This window comes from Coregonus lavaretus, assembly GCF_964263955.1.
Source record: "Coregonus lavaretus genome assembly, chromosome: 17".
In the NCBI taxonomy this organism is placed as follows: Eukaryota; Metazoa; Chordata; class Actinopteri; order Salmoniformes; family Salmonidae; genus Coregonus; species Coregonus lavaretus.
This window is the reverse complement of record NC_140004.1, coordinates 9,235,856-9,263,193: the sequence shown is the minus strand read 5'-3', so window position 1 is coordinate 9,263,193 and position 27,338 is coordinate 9,235,856. Positions and strand designations below refer to the sequence as shown.

The 27,338-nt window shown below is 43.7% G+C and overlaps 1 protein-coding gene across 1 annotated transcript in view; it reads right to left on the bottom strand.

Annotated features, from left to right (window-relative positions):
• Window positions 1-27,338, bottom strand: part of LOC311144223 (fibrinogen C domain-containing protein 1-like) — a 175,406-nt gene that overhangs the window by 107,752 nt on the left and 40,316 nt on the right. The window contains exon 3 of the mRNA XM_084180229.1: window positions 8,146-8,631. Within this exon, the coding sequence (XP_084036355.1) occupies window positions 8,146-8,631 (486 nt within the window). The remainder of the gene's footprint in view (window positions 1-8,145; window positions 8,632-27,338) is intronic.

Genomic DNA, 27,338 nt, shown 5'->3' with positions numbered 1-27,338 from the left:
CACTACTAAAGGACACCAATAAGAAGAAGAGACTTACTTGGGCCAAGAAAAACGAGCAATGGACATTAGACCGGTGGAAATCTGTCCCAGTAATCTGTAGATTTTTTAACATGTCTTGAGCTTATAAAGAGATACAGTTAAGCTACTTTAAAACACCTTTTCAGGACAAGTTCCCAGTTGATATATCGAAAGCGCATGTCTCTACTACTAAGTCTTCATATTTTACACAGAGATCAGGGGTTGTTCTATACGGATGAATGGAACATTTTGAAGGGCCATTTGCCGTATCAATAACCTTAAAATTCCACAGTAAAAAGTGTGTAGTTGCTTAGTGAAAAGGTTTCAGGATGTAACCTATTTTTGTTCTTGCAGCCTTGTCTGCTTAGTACAGTCAAGGTTCATCTCATAGGGGATTTGTGGCAGGAAATCTGACATTTTAAAGGACTGTATTTCTAGAGTGCATTAGTCCACAGCCAAATCATTGTGCATGCACACTGTACTTATTAGAGTTATAATACCCTGCAAAGGAGAAGAGTGTAGGTCAATGCCTTTGGCTGCAGTGCATAAGTTGACTTTGCACAAAGTGGTATGGCGATTTGGACCTGCCTAAATGACTACCGCCCCGAATGCTGTTCATTGACTACATCTCAGCGTTCAACACCATAGGGCCCTCAAAGCTCATCACTAAGCTAAGGACCCTGGGACTAAACACCTCCCTCTGAAACTGGATCCTGGACATCCTGACGGGCCGCCCCCAGGTGGTAAGGGTAGGCAACCATATGTCTGCCACGCTGATCCTCAATCCTGGGGCCCCTCAGGGGTGAGTGCTTAGTCCCCTCCTGTACTCTCTGTTCACCCATGACTGCGTGGCCAAGCACGACTCCAACACCATCATTACGTTTGCGATGAGACAGCCTATAGGGAGGAGGTCAGAGACCTGGCAGTGTGGTGCCAGGACAACAACCTCTCCCTCAATGTGAGCAAGACAATGGAGCTGATTGTGGACTTCAGGAAAAGGAGGGCCGAACAGGGCTGTAGTTGAGAGTTTCAAGTGCCTTGGTGTCCACATCACCAACAAACTATCATGGTCCAAACACACCAAGACAGTCATGAAGAGGGCACGACTATTTATATTTAATTTTTTACTTTCGTTTATTTAGTAAATATTTTACTCTATTTCTTGAACTGCATTGTTGGTTAAGGGCTTGTAAGTAAGCATTTCACGGCCATTTGCCGTATCAATAACCTTACAATTTCACAGTAAAAATGTCTGATGCTGTTATAAGTTATAGATACAAGTGTGTTGCTTAGTGAAAAGGTTTCAGGATGTAACCTATTTTTGTATTTGTGACCGTGTCTGCTTGGTTCAGTCAGGGCTAGTTATGGTTAGGGCTAAGAGAGGTTTTCAAAGAGGCCCTATTGGGAAGTAAATGCATGATTATCTGAAAACAAAACAAAATGTTAGTTGTCATTCACACTTCATATACTATGTAATAGCATGTTCTAAAATATACATCAACATTATTCTAGAAAACATACTGTTTAGATATAGTTTGAGTTCATTTTGTAAAACAGCATTAGGGTTATAATTTTAGGCCCTATTTTTTGAAAGTGTTATTTCCATAGTTTTTTTATAAGGTAACTTATATCTACAGTTGTTTGCCATGAACATGTTTATTAATTTCCAACAAAAAGTTAATACATTTATACAACAGACAAAGCATGAGAATTAAATTATATGTATTTTCGGTACATCCGACAGGGCCTCTGTTACCTACGATTTATAGTTAGAAATTGTTGTAAATCCAAGAATAAAGGAGAAAACATTATAAAACTGCATGCAATTAACAGAAGAGGATGTAGGAACATGCTGACAGTGTGAACCCTCTGACCACATCAGATCATGTAAAAGTGTTATCCAACCATTAACATTGTTTTCAAACATCAAAGGGATGCACAATCATGCAATACACTGGGATTTTTAAAATCTAAATATTGATGGAAATGTATTTTACATGGCGATAATGAGATAACAATTTGCTCGCTCCTACCAATGAAGCATTGGTGTCAGTCGTTACTAAGGAAATTGAAGATGGCGCTACCCATACACCTCTAATAAACTTTGTTCATGATCAAAATACAAAAAATATTGATGTTTCTATGTTACAAGCACATGTTTAGTATTAGTGGATTGAATACATCTCTTTGCTCAGCTTTACTTACTGAAGTGTTTCCATTCCCCTTTAATATTAAGAAAGATATTTGTGAAAAAAAGTGGAGATTGTCCCATCTTTCAAAAATCCAAGTGCTATAATGGATAGCTTAATCACCTATTCATTTTGCCTATTGCTATTGATTTGTTTATTAATTGTATATTCATATTACAATATATTAATATTAAAGCATTTGATAACCTAATTATGCATTCACGTACTATCATCATTATTGATTGTTATTATTTGCTATTTTTATGTCTCCGTGCAGAAAGACATGCATACATACAGTACCAGTCAAACGTTTGGACACAGCTACTCATTTCTTTATTTGTACTATTTTCTACATTGTAGAATAATAGTGAAGACATCAAAACTATTAAATAACACATATGGAATCATAGTAACCAAAAAAGTGTTAAACAAATGAAAATATATTTTATATTTGAGATTCTTCAAATAGCCACCCTTTGCCTTGATGACAGCTTTGCACACTCTTGGCATTCTCTCAACCAGCTTCACCTGGAATGCTTTTCCAACAGTCTTGAAGGAGTTCCTACATATGCTGAGCACTTGTTGGCTGCTTTTCCTTCACTCTGCGGTCTGACTCATCCCAAACCATCTCAATTGGGGTGAGGTCGGGGGATTGTGGAGGCCAGGTAATCTGATGCAGCACTCCATCACTCTCCTTCTTGGTAAAATAGCCCTTACACAGCCTGGAGGTGTGTTTTCGGTCATTGTCCTGTTGAAAAACAAATGATAGTCCCACTAAGCCCAAACCAGATGGGATGGTGTATCACTGCTGAATGCTGTGGTAGCCATGCTGGTTAAGTGTGCCTTGAATTCTAAATTAATCACAGACAGTGTCACCAGCAAAGCACTCCCACACCATAACACCTCCTCCTCCATGCTTTACAGTGTGAAATACACATGCAGAGATCATCCGTTCACCCACACCGCGTCTCACAAAGCCACGACGGTTGGAACCAAAAAGGACACATTTCCACCGGTCTAATGTCCATTGCTCGTGTTTCTTGGCCCAAGCAAGTCTCTTCTTATTATTGGTGTCCTTTTGTGTTTTCTTTGTAGCAATTCGACCATGAAGGCCTGATTCACACAGTCTCCTTTGAACAGTTGATGTTGAGATGTGTCTGTTACTTGAACTCTGTGAAGCATTTATTTGGGCTGCAATTTCTGAGGCTGGTAACTCTAATAAACTTATCCTCTGCAGCAGAGGTAACTCTGGGTATTCCATTCCTGTGGCAGTCCTCATGAGAGCCAGTTTCATCATAGCGCTTGATGGTTTCTGCGACTACACTTGAAGAAACTTTCAAAGTTCTTGAAATGTTCCGTATTGACAGACCTTCATGTCTTACAGGTGCATCCTGTTTCCATTGATCATCCTTGATGTTTCTACAACTTGACTGAAGTCCAGCTGTGGTAAATTCAATTGATTGGACATGATTTGGAAAGGCACTCACCGGTCTATATAAGGTCCCACAGTTGACACTGCATGTCAAAGCAAAAACCAAGCCATGAGATCGAAGGAATTGTCCGTAGAGCTCCGAGACAGGATTGAGTCGAGGCACAGATCAGGGGAGGGTACCAAAACATGTCTGCAGCATTGAAGGTCCCCAAGAACACAGTGGCCTCCATCATTCTTAAATGGAAGAACTTTGGAACCACCAAGACTCTTCCTAGAGCTGGCCGCCCGGCCAAACTGAGCAATTGGGGGAGAAGGGTCTTGGTCAGGGAGGTGACCAAGAACCCAATGGTCACTCTGACAGAGCTCCAGAGTTCCTCTGTGGAGATGGGAGAACCTTCCAGAAGGACAACCATCTCTGCAGCACTCCACCAATCAGTCCGTTAAGGTGGAGTGGCCAGACGGAAGCCACTCCTCAGTAAAAGGCACAAGACAGCCCACTTGGAGTTTGCCAAAAGGCACCTAAAGGACTCTCAGACCATGAGAAACAAGATTCTCTGGTCTGATGAAACCAAGATTGAACTCTTTGGCCTAAATGCCAAGCGTCACGTCTGGAGGAAACATGGCACTATCCCTACTGTGAAGCATGGTGGTGGCAGCATCATGCTGTGGGGGGGGATGTTTTTCAGCAGCAGGGACTGGGAGACTAGTCAGGATCGAGGGAAAGATGAACGGAGCAATGTACAGAGAGATCCTTGATGAAAACCTGCTCCATAGCGCTCAGGACCTCAGGCTGGGACGAAAGTTCACCTTCCAACAGGACATCGACCCTAAGCACACAGCCAAGACAACACAGGAATGGCTTTGGGACAAGTCTCTGAATGTCCTTGAGTGGCCCAGTCACAGCCCGGACTTGAACCCGATCGAGTATCTCTGGAGAGACCTGAAAATCGTTGTGCAGTGACGCTCCCCATCCAACCTGACAGAACTTGAGAGGATCTGCAGAGAAGAATGGGAAAAACTCCCCAAACACAGGTGTGCCAAGCTTGTAGCGACATACCCAAGAACACTTGAGGCTGTAATCGCTGCCAAAGGCGCTTCAACAAAGTGCTGAGTAAAGGTCTGAATACTTATGTAAATGTGATATGTCCGTTTTTTTTATTTTTAATACATTTGCAAAAATGTCTTAAAACCTGTTTTTGCTTCGTCATTATGGGGTATTGTGTTTAGATTGATGAGGGGGGAAAATGATTTAATCAATTTTAGAATATGGCTGTAACGTAACAAAATGTGGAAAAAGTCAAGGGGTCTGAATACTTCCCGAATGCGCTGTATATGCAAATAACCATTGCCATATATGGATCTGTGCCATTAACTGTGTTTATAGCATTAGCAGTCGCGAGTAGATGCGCTTGTTTTGATATCAAAGCGAGAGCTGAGTGTAGCCACCTGTGCACATTTTGTTCATATTCTTTGCTAGTTAGTGAGTTATTAGCCTAGTTATAGCTCATTTCCAGTCATTGTAGTCCCCTGTAGCTCAGTTTGTAGAGCATGTCGCTTGCAACGCCAGGGTTGTGGGTTCGTTTCCCACGGGGGGCCAGTATGAAAAAATTTATGCACTCACTAACTGTAAGTCGCTCTGGATAAGAGCGTCTGCTAAATTACTAAAATGTAAAATGTAGTCAACAATGGGGGAGTGGTTGCTTCCTACAAGAGCACAAAATGTGTGCCTTTCTAGCCATCTTTAAAAAGCGAGTCAGGTAAAGAGCTTTTTTTATCAAATCTAATTTTATTCGTCACATGCGCCGAATACAACAGGTGTAGACCTTATTGTGAAATGCTTACTTGAAAGCCCTTAACCAACAATGCCAATGTGCCAGGTACAGGTTAGTCGAGGTAATATGTCTTAAAGGGGCACTGTTGTATTTTGAGTCTTGAATAAGCTAAGTTGCCAATAGGCAGAGGGTAGCATAATTTGCCTGTTTCTCTCTAATAATGGTATGGGAATAATAATTAATGTTATTTTGTAAAGTGGATCAAACCACATTTTCAGTCACCTCCTTGTCTGAAGGACAAGTCGATAAACAGGTTTATGTCAAGCCCTGCATGTTTTTTTCAAAAGTCTCATGGAATGTAGGCCTACATTGAACACCACACATTAGCTGCTACTGACAGAACAGCTGTCAGTAGCAATACATTTGTCTCCATTGTTTTTGATGGTAGGCCACTCTGGAAGGCCTACATTATGATAAAATAGCCACAAAGAGCTGTGGAAGTCGCTTTGGATTAAAAACACTACTAAGGAAAGAAACCTATAAACTCCCACTTTGGCCACTGTTAAAACTGTAACTTAAAGCGGGTACAGCCTCAGTGTTCACAGTTAACGCACGCCGGTAGTTCCACAGAATTTTCACAATGTTGAAGTTAGCGCTCAGCAGACCTGAAATTTGCTCAGTGCTGAAAACAATTTGAGGGAAGATTGGTGGACACCCTAGTATATGTTAAGTAAAATGTGTACAGAGAGTGTTATTGTCTCCCTGATCCAGGACTAATCAGAATACTTAAAAAAAAAAAAAAAAAACATCCAAACATCACCCCTGCCCAGACCTACCTGTTGATACTCCCTTCTCCAGCGCTCATATCACTCTCCGCCACATGGCCTCAAACTGCACCATTTTGTTTCTCTCCGTTGCCCACGCACTTTCAACATTTAGATAATAAAGCATTTAACCTTTCCATTGTGTTAACGATGGAGGATTGGTTGATTTCCAGTTTTTAAGTATATGTTTTTTCAAGATGATTGAAAAGAAAAGTATCGTCCAACCCATCGGGTATCTCACTGCACCCTCATATGCCATATCTTGAAATATGCAGACAGACAGACTAAAAGTACATTTACATTGTAATACTTCTGACAGCCAACTTTCTGACTCCGGCCATACTTTTTTGACTTTATAGCATTCCCAGAAGGCATGGATTATTGAGTCATTGTTAGTTTTACTCTTAAGACATGACTCTGCCATTGTGCTGTAGAATTTGTCTTGTGTAATAAATTCTATACATTAGTTTATACTGGATTAAGCGTACATTTTCATTAACTGTAATTTCGTTAGTCATGTTCCAACATTCCATCCATCTAATTAGATTACAATGGTGTATTTTGTTTTAGCAAGAAACTCACAGTAATAATTGTGTGTATGTATTGTATGTGTGTGTGTGTGTGTGTGTGTGTGTGTGTGTGTGTGTGTGTGTGTGTGTGTGTGTGTGTGTGTGTGTATGTGTGCCTTCGACAAATGTTAATATTTGAGAAGTAACTCCTCTCGCTGTGAGGCTGCCAGTGCGATATGGCAGATTATGTGAAAACAACTCATCTCATTCTTACCACGCTCAGAATTGATCTAATTCGTGACTTTGAATTAAGTGCTGCAGGGAAAAAAGCAACTGTTCAAGTCAAAAGAGCTGAACGGACAATACCAGGTTGACCTCTAAGTGTTGGAGAACATGAGGCTTGTGATTTGAACCAACCAACTTGCCTAAACACGGGAACACTTTTCTTGTAGGTTAATCTAGTCCGGTGAAGCTTGATTGTAGTAGGAACCGTGAGAGGGCCAGGAGATCAACATTCATGTTATTATTCAAGCCAAAAATCTTCATAAGCTATACACTGAGTATACCAAACATTAGGAACACCTTCCTAATATTGAGTTCCACCCACCCCCCGTCCTCAGAACAGCCTCAATTCATCTGAGCATGGACTCTACAAGGTGTCGAAAGCGTTCCAAAGGGATGCTGGCCCATGTTGACTCCAATGCTTCCCACAGTTGTGTAAAGTTGTCTGGATGTCCTTTGTGTGGTGGACCATTCTTGATACACAGGAGAAACTGTTGAGCGTGATAAACCTAGCAGCGTTGCAGTTCTTGACACAAACCAGTGCGCCTGGCACCTACTACCATACCCCATTCAAAGGCACTGAAATATTTTGTCTTGCCCATTCACCCTCTGAATGGCACACATACAATCCATGTCTCAATTCTCAAGGCTTAAAAAGCCTTCTATAACCTGTCTCATCCCCTTCATCTACACTGACTTGAAGTGGATTTAACAAATGACATCAATAAGGGATCATAGCTTTCACCTGGATTCACATGGTCAGTCTGTCATGGAAAGAGCAGGTGTTAATGATTTGTACACTCAGCGTATATGGGTTTCATCAGTTTATGCAGTAGTAGAGCCAAGCATTAAATGGTAGGCCTACATACATAGCTACCAGAAGGTTGGTGCCCTGAAATTCAGGTGGAGAATAGTGCAGTTACTGTATGCCATTGAGCACAGTAATTAACCTGGCTTCCTCCAGTACAGAACATACTCAGCTAGAAAAAAAATAAAAAATGGGAGAGCTGTGGAAGTATCTTTGGATGAAAAACACTAAGCAAAGAAACCATTTAACTCCCAATTTCACTGGGTCAGTGGTGGAATGGGGCTTTGGGGCCTATAGGGAGGGCCTCTAACCTTGATAAGTCGGCCTTGCTCCGTCTGCAGAGTGGTGAGCTCTTGACCCAGGTTCCCCTGGCCTCGCCTCAGAGATTCGTACTCCAACTTGAGCTGGTTGGCGTGGCCCGATAGCTTGGCCACCTCCTCAGCCAGCTTTACCAGCAGGGCCCGTTCCTGGCCCTTCACTGACTTCAGGTCCGTGTCATGGTCAGTTAGCGAGTGGAGCAGCGACGTCTGCACGCCCTCCAGCCGCAGGAAGTTGTTGTTGTAGTCTGGGCAGTTGGGGTCGATGAAGATGTTGATGTGCGAACCATCGCCCCGCTCGACCGTCACCAGGGCGTTAACCTCGTCGTGGTTGGTGGAGATGAGTGGGGGGCCGTCATTGGTGCCGGGGGGCGGGGCTTGGTAGTGGTTCATGAGTAGGATGGTACCGGTTGCCGTGATGGCCAGGAGGACGGCCACGAAGAGCAGGATGGTGCACAGGAAGTAGCTACAGCCCATCCTCTGGGGAGACAGGTGAGAGAGACACAGAGAGGAGAGAATAGCATGAGATTAGGACCCACTTTAGACAAACAATTTATACAGGTTTTATAGAACATTCATAAAGGATTCATAAGCACTACATAGAATCATTTATAAGCAAAGTCATACTACACTGAACAAAAATATAAATGCAACATGCAACAATTTTAAAGATTTTACTACGTTACAGTTCATATAAGGAAATCAGTCAATTGAAATTAATTAATTTGGCCCTAATCTATGGATTTCACATGACCAGTAATGCAGATATGCATCTGTTGGTCACAGATATCTTAACGAAAAATGTAAAGGCATGGATAAGAAAACCAGTCAGTATCTGGTGTTACCACCATTTGCCTCATGCAGCGCGACACATCTCCTTCGCATAGAGTTGATCAGGCTGTTGAGTGTGAACTGTGGAATGTTGTACCACTCCTCTTCAATGGCTGTGTCGAAGTTGCTGGAAATTGGCGAGAACTGGAACACGCTGTCGTACACGTCGATCCAGAGCATCCCAAACAGGCTCAATGGGTGACATACAGTGCATTCGGAAAGGATTCAGACCCCTTGACTTTTTCCACATTTTGTTATGTTACAGGCTTGTTCTAAAATGTATTACATTTCCCCCATCAATCTACACACATTACCCCATAATGACAAAGCGAAAACAGGTTTTTAAATATGTTGGGAAATTAAATATAAAATAATACAAAAAATACCTTATTTACATAAGTATTCAGACCCTTTGCTATGAGACTTTTCCATTGATCATCCTTGAGATGTTTCTACAACTTGGAGTCCACCTGTGGTAAATTCAATTGATTGGACATAATTTGGAAAAGCACACACCTGTCTATATAAGGTCCCACAGTTGACAGTGCATGTCAGAGCAAAAACCAAGCCATGAGGTCAAAGGAATTGTCCTAGAGCTGGCCGCCCAGCCAAACTGAGCAATCTGGGGAGATGGCCTTGGTCAGGGAGGTGACCAAGAACCCGATGTTCACTCTGACAGAGCTCCAGAGTTCCTCTGTGGAGATGGGAGAACCTTCCAGAATGACACCTATCTCTGCAGCACTCCACCAATCAGGCCTTTATAGTAGAGTGGCCAGATGGAAGCCACTCATCAGTAAAATGCACATGACAGCCCGCTTGGAGTTTGCCAAAAAGCACCTAAAGGACAAGATTCTCTGGTCTAATGAAACCAAGATTGAATTATTTGGCCTGAATGCCAAGTGTCACGTCTGGAGGAAACCTGGCACCATCTCTACGGTGAAGCATGGTGGTGGCAGCATTATGCTGTGAGGATGTTTTTCAGAAGCAGGGACTGGGAGACTAGTCAGGATCGAGGGAAAGATGAACGGAGCAAAGTACAGAGAGATCCTTGATGAAAACGTACTTCAGACCACTCAGGACCTCAGACTGGGGTGAAGGTTCACCTTCCAACACGACAACGACCCTAGGCACACAGCCAAGACAACGCAGGAATGGCTTCAGGACAAGTCTCTGAATGTCCTTGAGTGGCCCAGCCAGAGCCCAGACTTGAACCCGATTTAACATCTCTGGAGAGACCTGAAAATAGCTGTGCAGCAATGCTCCCTATCCAACCTGACAGAGCTTGAGAGGATCTATAGAGAAGAATGGGAGAAACTCCCCAAATACAAGTGTGCCAAGCTTTTTAGCTTCGTACCCAAGAAGAATCGAGGCTGTAATCGATGCCAAAGGTGCTTCAACAAAGTACTGGGTGAAGGGTCTGAATATTTCTGTAAATGTGATATGTTTTATCTATTTTTTAATACATTTGCAAAAATTTCAAAAACCTGTTTATGCTTTGTCATTATGGGGTATTGTATGCAGATTGATGAGGATAAAACGTTTTTTTATCTAAGGAATTGTCCGTAGAGCTGCGAGACAGGATTGAGTCGAGGCACAGATCTGGGGAAGGCTACCAAAACATGTTTGCAGCATTGAAGGTCCCCAAGAACACAGTGAGCTCCACCATTCTTAAATGAAGGAAGTTTGGAACCACCAAGACTGTTCCTAGAGCTGGCCGCCTGGCCAAACTGAGCAATCGGGGGAGAAGGGCTTTGGTCAGGGAGGTGACCAAGAACCTGAGGGTCACTCTGACAAAACTCCAGAGTTCCTCTGTGGAGATGGGAGAACCTTCCAGAAGGCCAACCATCTCTGCAGCACTCCACCAATCAGGCCTTTATGGTGGAGTGGCCAGACGGAAGCCACTCCTCAGTAAAAGGCACATGACAGCCCGCTTGGAGTTTGCCAAAAGGCAACTAAAGGACTCTCAGACCATGAGAAACAAGATTCTCTGGTCTGATGAAACCAAGATTGAACTCTTTGGCCTGAATGCCAAGCGTCACGTCTGGAGGGAACCTGGCAACATCCCTACGGTGAAGGATGGTGGTGGCAGCATCATGCTGTGGGGATGTTTTTCCGCAGCAGGGACTGGGAGACTAGTCAGGATTGTGGGAAAGATGAACGGAGCAAAGTACAGAGAGATCCTTGATGAAAACCTGCTCCAGAGCGCTCAGGACCTGAGACTGGGAGAAGGTTTACCTTCCAACAGGACAACGACCCTAAGCATACAGCCAAGACAGCGCAGGAGTAGCTTCGGGACAAGTCTCTGAATGTCTGAGTGGCCCTGCCACTCGAACATCGATGGAGAGACCTAAAATAGCTGTGCAGCGACGCTCACCATCCAACCTGACAGAGCTTGAGAGGATCTGCAGAGAAGAATGGGATAAACTCCCCAAATACAGGTGTGCCAAGCTTGTAGCGTCGTATCCAAGAAGACTTGATGCTGTAATCGCTGCCAAAGGTGTTTCAACAAAGTACTGAGAAAAGGGTCTGAATACTTACGTAAATGTGATATTTCCGTTTTTTATTTCTAATAAATCTGCAAACATTTCTAGAAACCTGTTTTGCTTTGTCATTATGGGGTATTGTGTGTAGATTGATGAGGGGAAAAAGGTGATGGCGGCGGATGAATGGCACGACAATGGGCCTCAGGATCTCGTCACGGTATGCATTCAAATTGCCATGGATAAAATGCAATTGTGTTCATTGTCCGTAGCTTATGCCTGCCCATACCATAACTCCACAGACATCATAAGGTACTCTGTTCACAATGTTGACATCAGCAAACCGCTCACCCACACGTCTGCCCGGTACATTGAAATTTGGATTCCTCTGTGAAGAGCAAAATTCTCCAGCATGCCAGTGACAATCGAAGGTGAGCATTTGCCCACTGAAGTAGGTGACAACGCCGAACTGCAGTCAGGTCAAGACCCTAGTGAGGACGACGAGCACACAGATGAGCTTCCCTGTGCAAACTCACAGTTTCATCAGCTGTCCGGGTGGCTGGTCTCAGATGATCCCACAGGTGAAGAAGCTGGATGTGGTGGTCCTGGGCTGGCGTGGTTACACATTGTCTGCGGTTGTGAGGCCGGTTGGACGTACTGCCAAATTCTCTAAAACTACGTTGGAGGCGGCTTATGGTAGAGAAATGAATATTACATTCTCTGGCAACAGCTCTGCAGTCAGCATGTCAACACAACATGTGAAGTGTTGTTTCCATGTTTCATGAGCTGAAATAAAAGATCCCAGAAATGTTCTATGTGCACTTAAAGCTTATTTCTCTCAGAGTTTGTGCACGAATTTGTTTAAATCCCTGTTAGTGAGCATTTTTCCTTTGCCAAGATAATCCATCCACCTGACAGGTGTGGCATATCAAGATGCTGATTAAACAGCATGATCATTACACAGGTGCACCTTGTGCTGGGGACAATAAAAGACCACTAAAATGTGCACAATGCCACAGATCGGTGGGTGCAATTTGTATGCTGACTGCAGAAATGTCCACCAGAGTGTTTGTCAGAGAATTGAATGTTAATTTCTCTACCATAAGCCACCTCCAACGTTATTTTAGAGAATTTGGTAGTACGTCCAACTGGCCTCACAACCGCAAACCACGTGTATGGCGTTATGTGGGCACAAAGAGATACCGTGATGAGATCCTGAGGACCATTGTCGTGCCATTGATCCTCCGCCATCACCTCATGTTTCAGCATGATAATACACGGCCCCATGTCGCAAGGATCTGTAGACAATTCCTGGAGCTGAAAATGTCCCAGTTCTTCCATGGCCTGCATACTCAACATGTCACCCATTGAGCATATTTGGGATGCTCTGGATCGACGTGTACGCCAGCGCATTCCAATTCCCGCCAATATCCAGCAACTTCGCACAGCCATTGAAGAGGAGTGGGACAACATTCCACAGGCCACAATCAACAGCCTGATCAACTCTATGCGAAGGATGTGTCACGTTACATGAGGCAAATGGTGGTCACAGCAGATACTGACTGGTTTTCTGATCCACGGCCTAACCTTTTTTAAAAAGGTATCTTTATTCCCAGTCATGTGAAATCCATAGATCAGGGCGTAATTAATTTATTTGAATTGACTGATTTCCTTATATGAACTGTAACTCAGTAAAATCTTTTTGCGTTTTTGTTCAGTATATATAAGCCTGTGTAGGTATAGGAACTAAAGCAAGATAGACTGTTAGGCTGAATCCTAACATGAGATATTTGCGTATAACTCAAACTTTTGTGCATACATTCCATTTACATCAACATATGATCGAAAATATTATATGATGTATAGAGTTACATACACATATCTCAGGTTTGGCCTTCTGAGCGTGAGAAATAGTAAAACCACTGCTTATCGACAGGAAGTTGTGAAAAAATTAATGTAATTTTGATAGATATCTTGAAATACTGTACATAATTTCCCTTTCAACTCGTGAATAAATAATTGATTGAAATGGGCAAAAAGTATTTAGGATCCAACCTTGCCTCAACGAATCCGATTCTTACCCATCTACTCATAGCAAACCACTCTCACCACTAGACAAATAATTCACTCCACTTCAGTCTGTCTCACAATCCTTACACACAGACAATTCTAAAATCGTTAAATATCCAAAACATACCACCGACATCCATTGTCGTACAATATCAAATAAATGGGAACTACAGTAGGCTTCCGACTGCTTTGGGCTGACAAGGGGTTTGGAAAACCAACTCCTCTCCGAATGTGCATTTTGTGTTTCTCCTTTTTTGCATCATGGTGCTGAGGCAAGCATCCCCGCAGGGGAGGGAAGGAGAGTGGGACAGGAAATAAACTGGGTCTTGGCTTGCAGCTCAATCGTCTGTGCTTTGGCTAGGCGTTTCCACATAACAGCTCTCTCAACTGTGGGAGAACTAGTGTTTGTGAGTATGTGTGTGTACATTTGGGCGCATGTGTGTCTGCATGCATGAACTAGACCATTGCACTTCAGACAGTTAGCTATAATGACAAATGAAGTGATTGACACAGGAGGGGCAAAGACTAGAGCTCAGGGACCCTGTCACTGCCACATTGAAGGCCTTGCTTTGTAGTGTTTTTCTTTTGAGGTGTTCAGAGTTGTTGTTTTTTTTGTTGTTTTTTGCTGTTTTTCAAATGCCATTTCAATGTGTTTCTACTGGATAGGAGAAATTGCTCACTTGTGTGATCCCAGAGCAATGTTTTCATACCTTTTCCTTCTCTTCTCTTACAAATGGCACATACTGATAGCATGGTCATAATGTCTGCCTCCTCCCCTTGACTTTTTCTACATTTTGATAGGTTACAGCCTTATTGTAAAATTGATTAAATTGTATTTTTTCCTCATCAATCTACACACAATAAACCATCATGACAAAGCAAAAACAGGATTTTAGAAAATGTTATTATGTTGAAACACCTTTGACAGCGATTACAGCCTCGAGTCTTCTTGGGTATGACGTTACAAGCTTGGCACACCTGTATTTGGGGAGTATCTCCCATTCTTCTCTGTAGATCTTCTCAAGCTCTGTCAGGTTGGATGGGGAGCGTCGCTGCACAGCTATGTTCAGGTCTCTCCAGAGATGTTTGATCGGGTTCAAGTCTGGGCTCTGGCTGGGCCACTCAAGAACATTCTGAGACTTGTCCCGAAGCCACTCCTGCATTGTCTTGGCTGTGTGCTTAGGGTCATTGTCCTGTTGTAAGGTAAACCTTCGTCCCAGTCTGAGGTTCTGAGCGCTCTGGAGCAGGTTTTCATCAAGGATCTCTCTGTACTTTGCTCCGTTCATCTTTACCTTAATCCTGACTAGTATCCCAGTCCCTGCCGCTGAAAAACATCCCCACAGCATGATGCTGCCACCACCATCCTTCACCGTAGGGATGGTGCCAGGTTCCCTCCAGACATGATGCTTGGCATTCAGGCCAAAGAGTTCAATCTTGGTTTCATCAGACCAGAGAATCTTGTTTCTATTGGTCTGAGAGTCCTTTAGGTGCCTTTTGGCAAACTCCAAGCGGGCCTTCATGTGCCTTTTACTGAGGAGTGGCTTCTGTCTGGACACTACCATAAAGGCCTGATTGGTGGAGTGCTGCAGAGAGGGTTGTCCTTCTGGAAGGTTTTCCCATCTCCACAGATGAATTATGGAGCTCTGTCAGAGTGACCATCGGGTTCTTGGTCACCTCCCTGACCAAGGCCCTTTTACCCCGATTGCTCAGTTTGGCCAGGCGGCCAGCTCTATGAAGAGTCTTGGTGGTTCCAAACTTCTTCCATTTTAGAATGATGGAGGCCACTGTGTTCTTGGGGACCTTCAATGCTGCAGAAATTATTTGGTACCCTTCCCTATATCTGTGCCTTGACATGATCCTGTCTCGGAGCTCTACGGACAATTCCTTCGACCTCATGGCTTGGTTTTTGCATTGACATGCACTGTCAACTGTGGGACCTTATATGGACAGGTGTGTGCCTTTGTAAATCATGCCCAATAGAATTTACCACAGGTGGACTCCAATCAAGTTGTAGAAACATCTCAAGGATGATCAATGGAAACAGGATGCACCGGAGCTCAATTTCGAGTCTCATAGCAAAGGGTCTGAATACTTATGTAAATAAGGTATTTGTTTTTTATTTATAATAAATGTGCACACATTTATGTTTTCACTTTGTCATTATGGGGTATTGTGTGTAGATTGAGGAAAAATAATAATTTCATCAATTTTAGAATAAGGTTGTAACATAACAAAATGTGGAAAAAGTCAAGGGGTCTGAATACTTTCCGAATGCACTGTATTCTGCATCCTAGTACTGTATGTACTCTATAAAGTTACCCAGTGGACACAATTTGGAATGGGATGTCATAATGACATACATTTAGGTTATAAACTGTTTTTTGGGGTTGTAGAGAAGCCAAATGACCAGATTACAACCAGGTAAAGATGTCAGTCATGACGAAATTAAGACGGTCTGGGAACGATAACCAGATTGCAACTATTTAAGGATATGTTTTTCTGGTCCGTAAAAATATGTTAAAAAAATAATTTTATCAGTATACAACCTGACCATTTACGTCACAAAAGACATCAGTATTACGTAATTGCAACATCTATTTTTATTTATTTTTAGCGGGGCACAGTATCATAGAGGAAATGAGAAATACAGCCAGTCATTGATTTAGTGCCACAGCTGCAATGGAGCATTCAGCCTGTTAAAACTAGGCCCGGCCTGGCCCATCCACAGACTGTGGAGCTACTCCCTATCCTTTCCCCCACAGCATCCTCTGCAGGCATTGTCATATTTATTTTAAAGATAATTAATGTGCACAAAGGATCCCAGCCTACTGCGCCATGCTGCACAAGAGAAAAGAGTCCCCAACCAATTTGTTACACCAAAGCCACAATGCCGCCTGTCTGCAAGAATTATTGGCCTTTATTGTAGAGAAGAGAACCCTCTGAACACATCTATACAAGGAAGAGCAGAACAGAGAAGACTGGGGCTCCACGCTTTTCCTGTGAGCCTAAACACTCTGCTGCTTACCCTTTGTAACACAATACCAAAGCAGACACACAGAGCTGTGTGTGTGTCTGTGTGTGTATCACTATTTGAAAGCATTTGAAAGCGAGGCAAGTCGTCACCTCTCATATCCAATTCTACCGTCGTGCCCTTGAATCCGGCATACGACAACTCAAACGCAGCCATTCATATCTTGGCATCTCTGCCACCTCTGGCCCTGTTAGCCACTAAGGTTGGGATTGGAAAAGCACACTGCTGAGCAGAGACAATATTTGAGAACTTTTATCCGTCCATGCAGCAGAGAGAGAGAAAAGCTCACTGGGAGTACAGGCTTGGGCTGCACCAGCAGGGAGCTGTCGAACAGAATGAGCCGCCCTTATTCCTCTCCTCTCCTCCACCCCATCTCTCCTTCCCCTCTCGTTTCCTCCTCTCCTCCACCCCATCTCTCCTTCCCCTCTCGTTTCCTCCTCTCCTCTATCTCGTGTTTCATCTGGTGCAGCCAGACAAGGCCAAGACAGGCAGTGACATTGAACACCTCAGGACTAGGGGAGGTCACTGCTGCTGAGTCACACAGGAGAAAGGGGGTGACAGCACTACTGACTGCTTCTTTGGACTGTGAAAAGTGAAGTGTCAAGTGCTCACAATGGAATTGAGCCTAACCTAAAGGGAAGGCACATTTTGAGCTGGACCTGTTTTTATTTGTTATTTTAAAAAATATTGGGGGGGGGGGGGTTTACTGTCACATACAGCGACTGATGAAAATATTGCAACTGTCATATAAGATTATTATGTCAAATATGTATAGATGCTGTTCTTCTACTAATCTCACTGCAACTCCCCTCCAAGTCTCCGACCACTACTTTGTATCCTTTTCTCTCTCGCTCTCCTCCAACACTACTCACTCTGCCCCTAATGCACCGCCGCAACCTTCGCTCTCTCTCTCCCGCTACTCTCTCCTCTTCCATCCTATCATCTCTTCCCTCTGCTAAATCCTTCTCCCTCCGATCTCCTGATTCTGCCTCCTCAACCCTCCTCTCCTCCCTTTCTGCATCTTTTGACTATCCATGTCCCCTATCCTCCCGGCCGGCTCAGTACTCCCCTCCTGCTCCGTGGCTTGACGACTCATTGCGAGCTCACAGAACAGGGCTCCGGGCAGCCGAGTGGAAATGGAGGAAAACTAGACTCCCTGCGGACCTGTCATCTTTTCACTCCCTCCTCTCTACATTCTCTTCCTCTGTTTCTGCTGCTAAAGCCACTTTCTACCACTCTAAATTTCAAGCCTCTGCCTCTAACCCTAGGAAGCTCTTTGCCACCTTCTCCTCCCTGCTGAATCCTCCTCCTCCTCCCCCTCCCTCCTCCCTCTCTGTGGATGACTTCGTCAACCATTTTGAAAAGAAGGTTGACGACATTTGGTCCTCATTTATTAAGTCAAATGACACCTGCTCACACTGACCTACCCTATGCTTTGACTTCTTTCTCCCCTCTCTCTCCAGATGAAATCTTGCAACTTGTGACGGCCGGCCGCCCAACAACCTGCCCGCTTGACCCTATCCCTTCCTCTCTTCTCCAGACCATTTCCGGAGACCTTCTCCCTTACCTCACCTCGCTCATCAACTCATCCTTGACCGCTGGCCATGTCCCTTCCGTCTTCAAGAGAGCGAGAGTTGCACCCCTCCTCAAAGAACCTACACTCGATCCCTCCGATGTCAACAACTACAGACCAGTATCCCTTCTTTCTTTTCTCTCCAAAACTCTTGAGTGTGCTGTCTCTAGCCAACTCTCCTGCTATCTCTCTCAGAATGACCTTCTTGATCCAAACCAGTCAGGTTTTAAGACTGGTCATTCAACTGAGACTGCTCTTCTCTGTGTCACGGAGGCTCTCCGCACTGCTAAAGCTAACTCTCTCTCCTCTGCTCTTATCCTTCTAGACCTATCCGCTGCCTTTGATACTGTGAACCATCAGATCCTCCTCTCCACCCTCTCCGAGTTGGGCATCTCCGGCGCTGCTCACTCTTGGATTGCGTCCTACCTGACAGGTCGCTCCTACCAGGTGGCGTGGCGAGAATCTGTCTCCGCACCACGTGCTCTCACCACTGGTGTCCCCCAGGGCTCAGTTCTAGGCCCTCTCCTATTCTCTCTATACACTAAGTCACTTGGCTCTGTCATACCCTGACATGGTCTCTCCTATCATTGCTACGCAGACGACACACAATTCATTTTCTTCTGATACCAGGTGGCGAATCGCATCTCTGCTTGTCTGGCAGACATATCAGTGTGGATGTCGGATCACCACCTCAAGCTGAACCTCGGCAAGACGGAGCTGCTCTCCCTCCCGGGGAAGGACTGCCCGCTCCATGATCTCGCCATCACGGTTGACAACTCCATTGTGTCCTCCTCCCAGAGTGCAAAGAACCTTGGCGTGACCCTGGACAACACCCTGTCGTTCTCCGCTAACATCAAAGTGGTGACCCGATCCTGCAGGTTCATGCTCTACAACATTCGCAGAGTACGACCCTACCTTACACAGAAAGCGGCACAGGTCCTAATCCAGGCACTTGTCATCTCCCATCTGGATTACTGCAACTCGCTGTTGGCTGGGCTCCCTGCCTGTGCCATTAAACCCCTACAACTTATCCAGAACGCTGCAGCCCGTCTGGTGTTCAACCTTCCCAAGTTCTCTCATGTCACCCCGCTCCTCTGCACACTCCACTGGCTTCCAGTTGAGGCTTGCATCTACTACAAGACCATGGTGCTTGCCTACGGAGCTGTGAGGGGAATGGCACCTCCTTACCTTCAGGCTCTGATCAGACCCTACACCCAAACGAGGGCACTACGTTCATCCACCTCTGGCCTGCTAGCGCCCCTACATCTACGGAAGCACAGTTCCCGCTCAGCCCAGTCAAAGCTATTCGCTGCTCTGGCACCCCAATGGTGGAACAAGCTCCCCCACGACGCCAGGACAGCGGAGTCACTGACCACCTTCCGGAGACACTTGAAACCCTACCCCTTTAAGGAATACCTGGCATAGTATAAAAGTAATCCTTCTAACCCCCCTCCCCCACCCCCCCATAAAAATTAATAAATAGTGGTTGTCCCACTGGCTATCATAAGTTGAATGCACCAATTTGTAAGTCGCTCTGGATAAGAGCGTCTGCTAAATGATGTAAATGTAATGATCAATAGTATGGGAGATTTCCCAAGTGAAATTATCATTAAGAATGAAGTCTTAATGGGAGCTATTGCCTGCAACAGAGCTACAGTGTATTCTCCTGTACAAGGCCAGTATATGCTTGTTCTACATAACGCTGACCGGTGCTATTTGTGAGGCTATCAGGCTATTAATTGTCAGGCGGTGGTTGAATAGCTCCCAGATCACGGCTTAGCCTGAAACACTATACACACAATAATCCACTTGAGCAGATAACCTTGGATCTGAGCCGTTCTGAGCTGTGGCCCTTACTTAAACAGAGGACGCTTGTCCTCAACTGGTCTTCGCTTGTCCTCAACTTGACCGTAACTGCGCTACAGTTTTCTATGTGGAGGGAGGCAGAAGGGAAGCTAGGGTGTATTTGAAATGGTCAAAACTAGTGCACTATATAGTAAATAGAGTGCCACTTTAAACAGCCTATGAGGAAGGAGGCAGAGGGGAAGCTAGCTCAGCTCTCTGTACCATTAGAAAGTAGAGGGATAATGAAAATCATGAGGTGCTCTCATCTGACCCTCTGGTATGACTTGAGCACAGGTGCTGGCCTTAATGGTGTACTTGTGCCATGGGTACAGGGAGGGCATGCAGGCTCCAGGATATGTGTCTCATGCGAAAAGCCTGGCACCAAATTAAAAACCTTGACCCTCCTGCAGGCTGGGAATAATGAGGCTGACGCTGCAGCGATTTCATTTCATTACTGTACATGACAAAAAGGCCTGGTTCGAGCATTACACACACACACACACACACACACACACACACACACACACACACACACACACACACACACACACACCAGAGGCGCAGGATTTTTATCATTGCAGTTGGTATCTACTTAGCTCATCATTAATTCATTTTTTAATGGGGAACATTTACCAAGTGGATTTATATTAAAAATCATGCAGGAAATGTAACTGGTCCTCCTCAGTGCCAACCCCTAACTGGCCTGCTGTTCTGAGGTTTTACTGGGGATGGAAGACAATGAGAACTCCCTGTGTTCTAGAATGTCAGTGCAGATGTCAAGACTGGTTGGTCTTCCACTTGGGGATTGGAAAAGACCATGGGGCCTAGATCAGTCTTTGGGCAGACAGACATAGTCACAGACTGTCAGTGGTGGAAAAAGTACCCAATTGTCATACTTGAGTAAAAGTAAAGATACCTTAATAGAAAATGACTCAAGTAAAAGTGAAAGCCACCCAGTAAAATGCTACTTGAGTAAAAGTCTAAAAGTATTTGGTTTCAAATATACTTAAGTATCAAAAGTAAATGTACCCAATTTAGGACTGTAGTGAAGTAAAAGTTGTCAAAAATATAAATAGTAAAGTAAAGTGCAGATACCCCAAAAAACCACTTATGTAGTACTTTCAAGTATTTTTTACTTAAGTACTTTACACCACTGCAGAATGTATACCACTACCTGTGTTGTGTTTTTGCCTCACATTTTCATATCCTGTGTGATGTTAATGTTAAAGCACATTTCCTGGCAGTCAGAGTGACCCCTTCTAATGTTCTTAGCACACATACAGTGGACTCAATCTGACAGCAATCTGCAAACAGCAGCTGGTACAAGGTGCCAGAGAAAAGAGGGTGAAATAGCTCACCTTCAGGACAAACACGGAACGCTTTCAAGCATACTCAAGAGGGAGTTGGTGCCAAGCTGGCACTGACATGCTGTGATTGTCATCCATGCATACAATGTGACCGGGCCACTCGGTCATGTTTTTCTATTTAACAACTAATCACTGGTAAATATTGCCCCCGGATTGGTCTATTCAAATCAAATGTCATTTGTCACATGCCTCGTAAACAACAGGTGTTGACTAACAGTGAAATGCTTACTTATGGGTCCTTTTCCAACAATGCAGAGTTAAAGATAACTAAATAAAAATATAGAAATAGTGAGAAGAGGAATAAATACACAGTGAAGGCTTTGCCTACCAGAGTACACTGCTGAGAGCCCATTTAGCACATGGTCACCCAAACCCATAATACAGACTTATGAAGTCAATGGCAAGCTTTTGGGGTAGGGGAGGGATGCACGGAAGATAAAAAATAAGAAAACGGTTTGATCTTTGGACACCACAACCATGGGAGAATAATCCCTGAAAGCTATCGGAGACTCTTTGTGCTCCGGGCTCAGTAGTCGACTTACTCCTCCGCAGCTGGGTGATTAAGACTCCGTCTTGTGTATTTTAGTCTGATCCTCTAACCAAGAGGGGATAACACACAGGCCACCCTGCTGCTCTGTGTCAGCATTCATTGAATTTCCTCACTGATATCTGTACCTTTTCCTCACACCACAGCGAGAGTGTATTTAGGACAATCCTGAGCGATACATCCATTCAGTGGTAGGGAGGCTGTGTCTAATTGAGAAACTGAGTGCAACAGGCATGGCTGTATATCAGCAATAATTAGGAGAAAGCTCAAATCCAATTGTAGTTAAGCTGAACTGCACTGATCTTGTATAATGTTAAGAGAATGGATGGCCAGATGCATATTTATCAGGTGAGCAGAGGAACAAGGGGGTAATGTACAGTAATCAGTAACTATGATGCAAAGCCATTCAAATGCAAATATGAACAGAGGGAAACTCCTTTTTACCTCATATCAGGAAGAAATTATGAGCCTCTATGTTGGGAAGAACATATTTTATTACCAAGGCACAATTCCACTGCTCTGCAACCACAGTTCTGTTTATCAATTTAGCAGAGCATTCTGGTAGAAACTAAGGATGTCGGATCTTTTTGGACAGACTGCATTTTTATAAGTGGAAAAAAATATTTTTGTGATAGTTCAAAGGGACAATACAATACACACCCCCATGACTGATGCAGAAAAACAGACATCTCATTTTAACCAGAGATCACAACTGCTGACCACAGTACGTGTACAGTTGAAACCATTTCGTTACACTATTTTAGTGTGCTATTTGTTTTAATCAAAATGATAAACATGCTTAATAATTATAGTTTGGTTTCTTTGTGATTAAATAAAACAAGCACCACTATCCTTTGGGATGAGGAAGTTACTTCAAATAATTATTCGTAGTGAGTGCCAGAATGTATCCATCATTATCATAAAATGTGTTAATGAATAACAGGTAAACACCTGCAGAAATAGGACTGTATTGTTACTTTGTATAAATGTGTGTGTGTGTGTGTGCGCAATGTGCCTAAACATACAGTGAGGGAAAAAGTATTTGATCCCCTGCTGATTTTGTATGTTTGCCCACTGACAAAGACATGATCAGTTTATAATTTTAATGGTAGGTTTATTTGAACAGTGACAGACAGAATAACAACAAAAAAATCCATAAAAACGCATGTCGAAAATGTTATAAATTGATTTGCATTTTAATGAGGGAAGTAAGTATTTGACCCCTCTGCAAAACATGACTTAGTACTTGGTGGCAAAACCTTTGTTGGCAATCACATAGGTCAGACGTTTCTTGTAGTTGGCCACCAGGTTTGCACACATCTCAGGAGGGATTTTGTTCCACTCCTCTTTGCAGATCTTCTCCAAGTCATTAAGGTTTCGAGGCTGACGTTTGGCAACTCGAACCTTCAGCTCCCTCCACAGATTTTCTATGGGATTAAGATCTGGAGACTGGCTAGGCCACTCCAGGACCTTAATGTGCTTCTTCTTGAGCCACTCCTTTGTTGCCTTGGTCATGTGTTTTGGGGTATTGTCATGCTGGAATACCCATCCACGACCCATTTTCAATGCCCTGGCTGAGGGAAGGAGGTTCTCACCCAAGATTTGACGGTACATGGCCCCGTTCATCGTCCCTTTGATGCGGTGAAGTTGTCCTGTCCCCTTAGCAGAAGAACACCCCCAAAGCATAATGTTTCCACCTCCATGTTTGACAGTGGGGATGGTGTTCTTGGGGTCATCGGCAGCATTCCTCCTCCTCCAAACACGGCGAGTTGAGTTGATGCCAAAGAGCTCTATTTTGGTCTCATCTGACCAGAACACTTTCACCCAGTTCTCCTCTGAATCATTCAGATGTTCATTGGCAAACTTCAGACGGGCCTGTATATGTGCTTTCATGAGCAGGGGGACCTTGCGGGCGCTGCAGGATTTCAGTCCTTCACAGCATAGTGTGTTACCAATTGTTTTCTTGGTGACTATGGTCCCAGCTGCCTTGAGATCATTGACAAGATCCTCCCGTGTAGTTCTGGGCTGATTCCTCACCGTTCTCATGATCATTGCAACTCCACGAGGTGAGATCTTGCATGGAGCCCCAGGCCGAGGGATATTGACAGTTCTTTTGTGTTTCTTCCATTTGCGAATAATCGCACCAACTGTTGTCACCGTCTCACCAAGCTGCTTGGCAATGGTCTTGTAGCCCATTCCAGCCTTGTGTAGGTCTACAATCTTGTCCCTGACATCCTTGGAGAGCTCTTTGGAGTTTGGAATCTGATTGATTGATTGCTTCTGTGGACAGGTGTCTTTTATACAGGTAACAAGATGAGATTAGAAGCACTCCCTTTAAGAGTGTGTTCCTAATCTCAGCTCGTTACCTGTATAAAAGACACCTGGGAGCCAGAAATCTTTCTGATTGAGAGGGGGTCAAATACTTATTTCCCTCATTAAAATGCAAATCAATTTATAACATTTTTGACATGCGTTCTTCTGGATTTTTTTGTTGTTATTCTGTCTGTCACTGTTCAAATAAACCTACCATAAAAATTATAGACTGATCATTTCTTTGTCAGTGGGCAAACGTACAAAAAATCAGCAGGGGATCAAATACTTTTTTCCCTCTCTGTATGTGTGCCTACTCTGCCTGAATGTACAGTTGAAGTCGGAAGTTTACATACACCTTCGCCAAATACATTTATACTCAGTTTTTCACAATTCCTGACATTTAATCCTAGTAAAAATTCCCTGTCTAAGGTCAGTTAGGATCACCACTTTATTTTAAGAATGTGAAATGTCAGAATAATAGTAGAGAGAATGATTTATTTAAGCTTTTATTTCTTTCATCACATTCCCAGTGGGTCAGAAGTTTACATACACTCAATTAGTATTTGGTAGCATTGCCTTTAAATTGTTTAACTTGGGTCAAATGTTTTGGGTAGCCTTCCACAAGCTTCCCACAAGAATTTTGGCCCATTCCTCCTGACAGAGCTGGTGTAACTGAGTCAGGTTTGTAGGCCTCCTTGCACGAAAAAAGTTGCTATCAGTCAGTTGCATATAGACTTATATCTAAATGTTAAAATATAATATGAATTAATGAATCACCAGGTGGTAATAGGGTTCGTAATAGTTCAATTCTAGTTCAAAGGTCACATTGAAATCAGTGGTGGAGAGCAGATACATCTCAGGGGAGGACTATCAATTAGGGGCCATGTTGCCATAAGATCAAATGAATACCAACCACTAGGTAGAAAATATACATTAAAAGTGTGTTATAAATGCAATGTATTGTTATTATTTATATGACCCTGCCCTGCCTGCAACTACAATGATAAATGAACAGTATGCTCTCATTTAAGTGGGATGGAAATTGAAATGTTTTATCATTGGAAGGAATGAAAGGAAAGAAGTTTCAGCCACTGGTGGTAATCACAGTAATCCAGTCTGTTCAGTTAGGGGCTCACAGCAACTCTATAGGTCAGAATGAATCAGAGCAGAATGCATTAGCTGGACAACACAGACAATGCATAGCAATGTGTTGTTTAGAAACATATAAGATTTTGGCAGAACATCAACATCATCCATACCAAACGCAAAGGAGTGAAGTCTAGAATAGAATACAGAGACCACAGGAAACAAATCTTTGGAGTTTTCAGAAACACATTATCTACTACAGTCTGTTGGAATGATCTCATTGAAAGGCAAATTGGACATTTCCGGAGTTCTCCTAATGTGTTTGCAGCTTTCCCCATGACTCTTCTTTATCATCACCACACACAGACCTAACTGTAGATTACTTTTATTGCACTGTTCTGGTATGTGACTGGGTGGCAGGTTGCCTAACTGTTAAGAGCGTTGGGCCAAATCAAATCAAATTGTATTTGTCACATACACGTGTTTAGCAGATGTTATAGCGGGTGTAGCGAAATGCTTGTGCTTCTAGCTCCGACAGTGCAGTAATATCTAACAATTTCACAACATATACCCAATACACACAAAACTAGGAAGGAATGGAATTTAAGAATATATACATATATGGACAAGTAATGACAGAGTGGCATGGACTAAGATACAGTAGAATATTATAGAATAGAATACAGTATATACATATGAGATGAGTAGAGCAAAATATGTAAACATTATTAAAGTGACTAGTGTTCCATTTCTTAAAGTGGCCAGTGATTTCAATAGGCAGAAGCAGCCTCTAATGTGCTAGTGATGGCTATTTAACAGTCTGATGGGCTTGAGATAGAAGCTATTTTTCATTCTCTCTGTCCCAGCTTTGATGCACCTGTACTGACCTCGCCTTCTGGATGATAGCGGGGTGAACAGGCAGTGGCTCGGGTGGTTGATGTCCTTGATGATCTTTTTGGCCTTCCTGTGACATCGGGAGCTGTAGGTGTCTTGAAGGGCAGGTAGTTTGCCCCCGGTAATGCGTTCGGCAGACCGCACCACCCTCTGGAGAACCCTGCGGTTGCGGGCGGTGCAGTTGCCATACCAGGCGGTGATACAGCCCAACAGGATGCTCTCAATTGTGCATCTGTAAAAGTTTGTGAGGGTTTTAGGTGCCAAGCCAAATTTCTTCCGCCTCCTGAGGTTGAAGAGGCTCTGTTACGCCATCTTCACCACACTGTCTGCGTGGGTGGACCATTTCAGTTTGTCTGTGATGTGTACGCCAAGGAACTTGAAGCTTTCCACCTTCTCCACTGCAGTCCCATCGATGTGGATAGGGGGGTGCACCCTCTGCTGTTTCCTGAAGTCGACGATCATCTCCTTTGTTTTGTTGACGTTGAGTGAGAGTTTTTTTTCCTGGCACCACACTCCCAGAGCCCTCACCTTCTCCATGTAGGCGGTCTCGTCATTGTTGGTAATCAAGCCTACTACTGTTGTGTCGTCTGCAAACTTGATGATTGAGTTGGAGGCGTGCTTGGCCATGCAAGGCGAATCCCTGAGCCGACTAGGTGAAAAATCTATCCTTGAGTGAGTCAATGAACCCTATAATTGAAAGAGAGTGTCTGCTAAATGATTAAAATGTAAATGTCATTGCTCCATCACTGGTTTACCGGTATCAACAATACCATGTACAGTAACTCTGGTGTTTTGGCAACAACAATGCAAGTGATTTCTGTATCATATTCATCATCTCTAATCAACATGCATCCCACTTGGCACAGATGTCAATTCCACATTGGTTCAACATAATTTCATTGACATGACTTGGAAACAAAGCTGATTCAACCAGTGTGTGCCCAGTGTGATGGAAGCCAAAAGGCTCCACTGCTCTCCTTGGTTGGAACATTGGAACTGTGATGACTTGAGGCCGGTCTGACAGATTGACATGGCTGGTTAGAGTTTTAAAATGTACTGTAAAGCCTGATTAGATTGTCCATAATGGATTATGGGGCTTGACAGTCTATCAGTCTATGATCTGAAGTGACAGATGCCAAGTCCACTCAAA